The 10,000-nt window shown below is 39.7% G+C and overlaps 1 protein-coding gene across 1 annotated transcript in view; it reads left to right on the top strand.

Moving 5' to 3' along the window:
- LOC123515402 overlaps nucleotides 1–10,000 on the top strand; it is an 84,571-nt gene that overhangs the window by 54,128 nt on the left and 20,443 nt on the right. The window contains 1 exon segment of the mRNA XM_045273944.1: nucleotides 4,356–4,596. Coding sequence (XP_045129879.1) covers nucleotides 4,356–4,596 — 241 coding nt within the window.

Genomic DNA, 10,000 nt, shown 5'->3' on the forward strand with positions numbered 1-10,000 from the left:
CTTCTTCAGTACTGGGACGCTTATTTACCATGAGTTTTGTGTACGATTAGACGATTTTCTTGACATTAGGAAGGGTCTATGGAGGTCAGAAGATTAATAGCCAGATTCTTTACTATTTTAATACCCCACATAAGTTTCGGAAACTGTGTGAAATCGAACATATAGTAAGCAGAGGGAATATGGAAACGCGTCATGGTACTGAAGAGATTAAATCAACTTCCTTTTTAATAATATTACTACCACCACCACCACTAACCACACCTGAGGCACAAGAGCACAGGTGACATTTTTATTCCTTCAGGTAATCAATCATCTTAACTCTACCTGGCTACCTGACGAGACCTATCTGTGTGTGTGTGTGTGTGTGTGTGTGTGTGTGGTTGATGTACATGGTTCCGGCATCCGCACACCTGCCTCGGACACGCTCAGGTAACCGTACAAGGTGACACGAAGACGAGCAGGTGTGTGTGTGTGTGTGTGTGTGTGTGTGTGTGTGTGTGTGTGTGTGTGTGTGTGTGTGTGTGTGTGTGTGAGAGAGAAATTAGAACAAGGTCTCATTTTCTCCACAACGAACTCACACACACACACACACACACACACACACACACCAAAACAAGCAGAATAAATAAACAAACAAACAAGAAGCATCGTTACGCCACGCTGAATAAAGAGAGGAGGAGGAGGAGGAAGGAAGAGACGTAGGGAGAGGAGGAAGGAAGGAAGGAGGGCTAGGAAGCGGGTAGGGAGGGTGGGAGGAGAGGAGGAGCCGTCACGGTAGAGAGACACGGAGGGGAAAAGTTGACGGAGTAGAGAGAGAGAGAGAGAGAGAGAGAGAGAGAGAGAGAGAGAATCTTTTGTGGTAATAGGATAATGATGCCAGATTCTACAGTTCTTTCTCTTCTTTCTTTCCTCCTCCTCCTCCTCCTCCTCCTCCTCCTCCTCCTCCTCCTCCTCACTATCGTCACCATCGGATCGTATCATCATTATTTTTCATACATTTGAGAGAGAGAGAGAGAGGAGGAGGAGATTAAAGCTAGCTCCGATTCATGTTCTCAAGAAGCGGAAGGAAGAGAGATAATTATGTATTTAAAATGAGAGAGCATTGGAGGAAGAGGATGAGGAGGAAGAAGAAGAGGATGTGATCGAGGAACTAGAAAGATTGATTGAGAAAATATCAGAGAGAGAGAGAGAGAGTCATGATGTGTGTGTGTGTGTGTGTGTGTGCAGGTGTTTGTCTCCCGCAGGTGTACATGGGGCAATGCTCTGTCTACGTGTGTGTGTGTGTGTGTGTGTGTGTGTGTGTGTGTGTGTGTGTGTGTGTGTGTGTGTGTGTGTGTGCGGACCGGAAATGGTGTGGAATGATGTGGTGTCAGCCTTACTACACACACACACACACACACACACACACACACACACACACACACACACACACACACACACACACACTAGACATGTATCTGACTTCTGATTAAAATTTGGAGGAAAGGAAAGAGAGCAGGGAGGGAAGGCAAAGAGGAAAGAAGGAGGGAGGGAAACGGAAAATGAGAAGAGGGAACGAGAATGATGGAGTAATGAAAGGAGGGAAGGAAAGAAGGAAGGGAGGGAGGGAGGGAGGAGCCATTATACATAAGGAAATATTAAGGAAACGAATATGAAGATCAGTAGAGAGAGAGAGAGAGAGAGAGAGAGAGAGAGAGAGAGCTGGTGAATCTTTATCTTGATGTCAATTTTACTTATAACCTCCTCTATACATCTTTAACTAATATTGATAACAGTAATAGTTGTAGTAGAAATAGTAGTAGCAGTAATAGTAGTAGTTGTTGTGGTTGTCGTAGCAGTAGCAATGAGAGATGGAGTTGTTGTTGTCGTCGTCGTTGTTGTTGTAGCAATAGCAATAGGCGTAGGATCTGTTGTTGTCGTTGTATTGTTGTTCTTGGTGTTGTGACGTGTAGCCTGAGCGGTGCGGCGCCTGGCAGTGACTACCTCATCACCTCCACCTGTGTGTGTACCTGCCGCCGTGGAGGGAACACACGGCCAAACACTACAATTTTCTTTTATTTTCTTTCTTTCTCTCTCTTTTCCCCCACACAATTTACATTACAGATTTGCATTTTCTGCTTGTGTCTGTATAAACTTGATATTCTTCTCCGTGAACCATTGAAGTGTGTGTTTTGAGTGTGTATGTGTGTGTCTGTGTGTGTGTGTGTGTGTGTGTGATTGAGTAGAACATTGTTAGTTCGTTGGTGTTGTTATCGTAATCGTTGTTATTTGCGTGTCCTGGAGGAGATGGAATGTTACAGATTCATATACAAAAAATAGTTGTAATAATAAAATAACGTAGATAAGACTATAGGTAAATAAAAAGTTGTATTAATCGATGTTGATAAAATGTATATAATTTGTGAATGGGAACATGTTATTGATTCGTGTTTACAAGGAAATGAATACAGATGAGCGAATATTTTGACTTATTTTTTCGTGATATTGACGAAAAATAAGAACGTAATTTACTTCTATTTACAAGGAATTAAATAAGAACTGGTAAATGAGAAATATATATATATATACAGTTACAGATTCTCACAAGCAATTAGATAGAGACAAATAGATACAAAAGAAAGCTAATCATTGATGTCTACAAAAAAATAAGATAAAATAGTAAATATATAAAAAGTGTAATTTATTGATGTCACGGAACAATTACTGAAATGACACCAAAAACTTGTAAGACAGACTTCCGACACTCATTTCCCGCCTTGTCATTCACTTCACAGCATGTCATTCCGAAGCAAAGTAACGCTACTTATCTTCATTCCGAGTGCCATGCTTGTTGTTGTGAAGTACGGATCTTTAATCTTCCCAGCATGATCGTGTTAATTACTGGAATGCCTCCGGGTTTCTTGTCTCGTTTTATCTCTAAGCATGTGCAATTTCGGACAGCAAGATATTTTAACCTGTATTCTAAAACGCTTTGCTCTCTCACCTGTCACCGTTTTCCAAAAGGCTGCGGTTAAAGATACTCGCGTTTTTATGACCATTTTTGTGGTTCTGGTGATAAATTGACAATATTTCTAGTTTATTAAAAGTAGAAGCTCTTGAAAAACCGGCTAGTTGTCTCTGTGGCCTTGGAAAATTGTTGTAGTGAGAGGAGAAGGCGTTTCTGAATGTTGCCATAAAAGTGTTCTATATTCTCAGCAGCACGAGAAAAAAAAATGTTCTGCGGATTTTTCAATGTTATGTTCCTGCCAGTGAAGATTATAAGATCGTTTTCTTCTTTGTTGTTGTCTTTTAAGGTTTCTCTATTTCACTATTTTTCCCTCCAGTTACCTCTCTTAAGTTGCATTCTCCCCTCCTCATTCTCTGTTATCGTGTTACTCTAAGTGTGTTTCATGTTTCATCTAGAAGTGTAGGTTTCATACAGATTCTTACCTACTTGTAATTGTAAATGTGATTCCATGCCTAGCCACAGAATTTCGTGCTTTGCTGAGTGTGTGTGTGTGTGTGTGTGTGTGTGTGTGTGTGTGTGTGTGTGTGTGTGTGTGTGTGTGTGTGTGTGTGTGTGTGTGTGTGTGTGTGTGTGTGTGTGTGTGTGTGTGTGTGTGTGTGTGTGTTCAGTTCACCACCACAGTCTTGAGCATCACGTGCTGTATTCGTGACCGTCGGCTTTACGTCAAGTGTGTGTGTGTGTGTGTGTGTGTGTGTGTGTGTGTGTGTGTGTGTACGCTTAGATGCCTACATGCGTAGTTTTTATAGTATGTATTGTCAGCCCTGATTTTTTTTCCCTGTGCCTCTAAGTGAATAGCATTAGTAGACTATTAGTATTAGCAGCAGTAACATTACGTTAATTTTTCAACATACAGTATTCACGCCACAAGTAAAGTTACACGTGATCATTTTGAAGTTTTTTGTCTTTTTTCTTTAGCTCTAGCACATCAGTGGGCCTAGTTTTATACATTTTTGGACCCTTGGCCGGTACATCTATTACATAAAAAAAAATAAAGTAAAAGCAATAATAATTCCCTCCCACAAGCCTTACCACAACCACAAACCTCACCTAGCATAACATCAGCCTCAAACTTCACCTAACCTAACATCAACCACAAAAACCTCACCTAACCTTATCTTACCTTACCTTACCTTACCTAACTTAACCTAGTCTTACCAAACCTAACATCAATCACAAACATCACCTAACCTTACCTAACATCAACCACTAACCTCACCTAACCTTACCTAACCTTACCATACCTTACCTTACGTTACCTAACCTAACCTAACCTAACTTAACCTAACCTTACCAAACCTAACATCAACCACAAACCTCACCTAACCTAACATCCTTCTCTCCCTTGCAGGAATTCATGCCCTGAAGATCGTCGGGCGCGTTGGAGTGGGCGGGTCCGCGCCAGACCACGTGATGAGCGAGGCCCAGCCCGGCCACGCCCACCTCCTCCACCACCAGCCCAACGATGACGTCACCAAGTTCACCGGTGACGTCAGCGGCCGAGACAACCAGTCGGCGAGCGTGATAAGCCAAGCCACCGACGGGGAGTTCGAGCACGACACGGCCGATTACCAGTGGCTCCTCGACTATGAGTGAGTGTTGGAAGTGACGGCGGCGGCGGCAAGAGAAGGGAGGGAAGGCTTAGGTTACGTTAGGTGTGGTTAGGTTAGGTTAGGTTTAGTGTGATGAAGTTTGGTGAGGTTTAGTTAGTTTGGGTTAAGTTTGGTTTGGTCTGGTTTAGTTTGGGGTGAGGTTGATCAGGTTAGGTTAGGTTAGGTTAGGTTAGATTTGGTTTATTTTTTGGTGAGGTTTGGTTTGGCTTGATTAAGTATTGTTTATTTAGCATAGTTTTAATTAGGTTTGGTTGGGTTTGATTAGTTTAGTCTTGGTGAGGTTTGGTTAGGTTAGGTTTGGTCAGGGTAGATATGGTTAGGATTGGATGGGTTTTGATAAGTTAGGTTAGGTTAGGTTAGGTTAAGGTATAGCGGTAGCGACGAGAGGAGTTATAGATTTACGGATAGCGACGAGAGAAGAGGAACATTAAGTTAGGTTAAATATAAGGTTAAGTTTGTCGTTTTGTGTCAAGCCGTGTGGGTGGAAGAGCCGCAACGAGGGGAGAAAGGAGGTAGAGTAAGTTAAATTAGGTTGAAACTTAGGTTACGTTTAAGTTAGATTTAAAGTTAGATTAGGCTGGGTAATATTGGGTTAGATTGGGTTTAGGGTTGCATTTAAGTTAAGTTAGGTTTGTGTTATGTTAAATTTTGGTTCAAAGTTAAGCTTATTTAGGTTTGGCGTTTTGTGGCGGGCTGTGTGAGGTGCGAGAGGAAAGTGAGCGTCGAGCGTGGCGGGACTGCGATGGGGGCCGGAGATAGGAGACAATGGCAGAGTGGAGGGACTGATATAAGAAGACTAGTAAAGGAAGGAAGGAAGGAAGGGGGGATAATCTTTTACCTTTTAACTTTCTTTCATTCGTACACCCACCCTATTATCTTCATTTTTACCTATTCTTTACTCCTTGTATACTGTCTATTCCACCAAAAAAATAAATGACAAGATGAAAGAAAGAGGATTAGTAATAGGTGCGGAGCGAATATCGGAACTAATATAACACGTCTGGGGAAAGAACAAGAAATAAGACAGACATAGATAGAGTGGATGACAGAGGGATAGATAAACCGATATCTAGGGAAGGAAAGGAGACAGGAGCTGGAAAGTGAGTGGTCGAGTGGCTTGACTGATATAAGACGTGTAAGGAAGGAAAATGTGAGAGAGGTGGGCGTTGAGTGATGGAAAGGGGTGGATGGGTAATATAAGATGTTCTGAGAAGGAAGGAGGTGGTGAGGGAAACTAGTGTATTAAAAAAAAGTAAATAAAACAGTGGATTAAACGAGTGGTTGATAGATTTTTTGATATGATAGGAAGGAATGAGGAGAGAGAGAGAGAGAGAGAGAGAGAGAGAGAGAGAGAGATAAGGGAAATGAGATCGTGAAGAGGGAAATAGAACAGAGGATGCAATGATTGATAGCTCGTTTCATGGATATTGGGAAAGAATGAGGGAGGAAAGTGAACACGCTAGGGAAGAGTAAGAGCAGAAGATTAAATAAATGATTAAATTAATGTACTAATTGAATAAGGAATAAGAAGAAAGAATAAGAAAATGACTAGATAAGAATATAAAGAGAAATTACGCTAAATGAGAGTAGTTTATGAGTTTGAGGACAAAAGAATAAGGAATTAAGAAGTAAGAGAGATGAAAGACAGAGCAACCAAGGAGAAAAGGAAGGAAAGAGGAGACAGAAGAGGGAGGACGCTTACCGAACGAGGAAGGAAGCGAAAAAGGAAGAAGAGAAGATAGAAGAGATAGAGTACATGCTAGACAAAGAAGGAAGAGAGATAAAAAAGATAGAAGACACACCAAGCAAGGATAAAAAGGCAGGAAAGGAGGAGATTAGGAAGCTGAGAAGTCATAAAAGAATCTACACCCTTTCTCTTGATTTTTTTTTTTTTTTTTTGGGGGAGGGGTGGGTGGGGAGAAGAGGGAAGGGTGTGGGGTGTAGAGGAAGAAAAAGGCAGTGGGGGAGGAGAGGAACCTTATTACTCAGCCTTTAAAGAGGAGAGAGAGTACCTAACACACTTGAAGGGACTAAATTGGCTGCTACTTTTTATCAACTCCTTACTTTTTATATAATCTTCCTTTATAGTCTCTCTCTCTCTCTCTCTCTCTCTCTCTCTCTCTCTCTCTCTCTCTCTCTCTCTCTTTCTCTTTCTATTCACCGAGCCACGTGTCCTAAATTCTCTCTCATTTTAAAGTAGGAAAGAAAAGAAGAAAAAAAAAAGTGAACGGGTGAGAGACAAGAGGAGGAAAGGGATAAGAAAGACAAGAGACAGGACAGGAAAAGGAAATGGAGGGAGTGGGGATTATACGTATACAGGGAAAGGAAAGGGGAGGGAAATGGGGAATGGGGGGATTGTGGAGGGATATGAGTTAATAATGAATACAAAGAAACAGATAAGTCGTAAGAGAGGAAGAAAGGAAATGGTGTTGAGTCTTGAGTGTTGAGTGTGTTTTGAAGCAATGCGTAAGTTACAGTGTGGGTGATGATAATAATAAGAAGAAGGAAGAAAGAGAGAGAGAGAGGAGGAGTGAAGGAGTGCATAATGAATAAACAGTCAGGGAGGAAGGAAGCGGATAAGTGAACGAATGGATTATTGATGAGAGAGAGAGAGAGAGACAGAGACAGAGATACAGACAGAGAGAAATCACTAAAAATAGACCCAAATAAAACACAGAAGAAAAAAAAAAACTTCATAATATACAGATAGAAACATGAGTGAAGAGAAGTGATAGAGGATGAGGAAGAGCGTTGGCAGTGACACCAGACATGAACACGTCAGCTTCACACGGACAGACATGAAGAGCAGCGTTCATTACAACACGAAATGAAAGGCGGCTCAAACGTACTGGCAGAATAATCATGCCTGTCACGAGAACGCCAACTCTCGTTTTCTTTTTTTTTCTTCATTTTCTTTTTATCTCGTTTTCTCTTTATTGTTTTGTGAGTTTATCAGTGGCGGGGAAAAATTATTCTGATACTGGAACAAAAAAGTAGCAAAATATATATTACTGGGTGTGATGAAATGTGAATGCAAGTAAAATGGTGGTGTTGGTGGTGGTGATGGTGGTTTAAATCTGTTAGTGAGTTTATTAACCCGTTCAGAACTGAGACACATTTTTACCTTGAAATTTCTGTACGATCAGACGATTTTATTGACATTAGGAAGGGTCTATGGAGGTCAGAAGATTATTGACCACAGACTTCACTATTTTAATCCCCCACATGAGTTTCTGAAGCTGTTTAGAATCACCAGATAGGAAACTGAATGAATATGGAAACGCGTCATGTTACTCAAAATGTTAAAGGAAGGAATATATAAGTGACGCAGTGATAGTAATGGCAGTGAACGTAATGATAGTGACGGTACTATTTTGAAATCTGCCTGAAAGCGAATATGTCACCAGTGAAAGCGAGTGTGTCACCAGTAAAGCAGATAATCAGATAAATATACATGTAATTTAATATGGCCGCTGCTCAAACACTAACGCTAATTATGATGATGATGATGATGATGAAATATAGTTAGTTTCAAAATCTGCCTGGGAATTTGTGTATTAACAGTAAATAGAATAAACAGGTCACAAATAATGGAGAGTAAATTCAACTGAAGTGATGATGATGATGTTAATGATAATGATGGTAATGATGATGATGCTAATGATGAGGACAACAACAACACCAACAACAGCTGTCTGGAAATTTGTATATTAACAGTAAAATCGAATAAATGAATCACAAAAATAGAGAGTAAATTCAAGTGAAGTGATGATGATGATGATGATGATGATGTTAATGATGGTGATGGTAAGGATGACGACAACAACAACACCAACAACAGTAGTGATAATAATACTAGCAATAATAATAATAATAATGATAAATGATAATAATTTTACTAGAATAGACGGAAAAGAGATGATATTGGTGAAAACACGCTGATGAAAACGCTGCCAACAGACTGGTGAAGTGTATTGGTGAATGAGCACACCATGAATAGTATTACCACGCACAACACGGAATGACGTCACAAGAATACAACAATGACGTGGAAATGGTAAGGTAAAGGAAACGATGACTTGCTTTTATTGTTTTTTCTTGTATCGGAGAAGGAAAAACACAATCATCACTCGTCTTTTTATTTTCTTTTTTTTCCACTTTTTTTTCATGTTGCAAGAAAAATCGCTGCAAATTAATGAAAAAAAAATTGACTTAACGATTTTCTCTTTTTAGAAACGAAAGGAGAAGTTTTTTTTTTTTTTTAAGTTTTCAGAAATACGCATAAAAATATGTTCAGTTAATAGAAAAATGAATAAGAAATATAAAATGATTAACGAATAGACACACACATAGACTGATCAAATGTTAAGTGCGGTTTGGTTGTCTTGAGAGAGAGAGAGAGAGAGAGAGAGAGAGAGAGAGAGAGAGAGAGAGAGAGAGTCCTCCATTCTTGCCTTAATGAGTAGAAAGAGAGAAAAAAGGTGACGTCACTCAAGGCTTTTGTAACACCACCCTTCATTTGTTTCCTGTCACACACACACACACACACACACACACACACACACACACACACACACACACACACACACACACACACACACACACACACACACACACACACACTACAGTTCTTTTCTTTTATTTTCTCTTCCTTTTTTTTATTTCACAAGTACATTATTATTATTATTATTATTATTATTATTATTATTATTATTATATGTTGTATTTTATCATAGGGAAACTTCTACGGATATTTATTGATTATTTATTTAATTTTTGTAATCTATTTTATTTTATTTGGTCTCTTTTTGTGTGTTTATCTGTTGTTATTAATATATTTTCTTTTCCCTTTTCATTTTTTTTTTTTTTTTCATTTTCTCTTGCTCGGTTGTTCCTGTTGACTAACTTTCTTCTTTGATGACTAACTCCTGAACCTGGAAACCTTTTAAACACTCTCTCTCTCTCTCTCTCTCTCTCTCTCTCTCTCTCTCTCTCTCTCTCTCTCTCTCTCTCTCTCTCTCTCTCTCTCTCTCTCTCTTCCCCGTCAATATTTATCAAATCCCCAAAATATTCGTCAATTTTCTCACAATCGTACGACACAATCTCTACCTAACTCTAATTCTTATCCTTTCTTCTCTCTCTCTCTCTCGCTCTCTTTTCTCCCTCCCCGTTTGCACTCTCTTTCTTCTGCTTGTCTCTTATCTTAATATATTGTTACTTATGGCTGTTGCTTCCTTGCTTTTATCATGATTCCTTCTCCTTCCTTCCTTTATTTCTTTCTTTGCATCATTTCTTCCGTTCTTCATTCTCTCATTTATTTCTTCGCTTGCTCGCTGGTTATTCCTTTTTTTTATTCTAATTCCTTCGCTGTATGTTTCCTTCT

Source organism: Portunus trituberculatus, chromosome 39, assembly GCF_017591435.1.
Source record: "Portunus trituberculatus isolate SZX2019 chromosome 39, ASM1759143v1, whole genome shotgun sequence".
NCBI lineage: Eukaryota > Metazoa > Arthropoda > Malacostraca > Decapoda > Portunidae > Portunus > Portunus trituberculatus.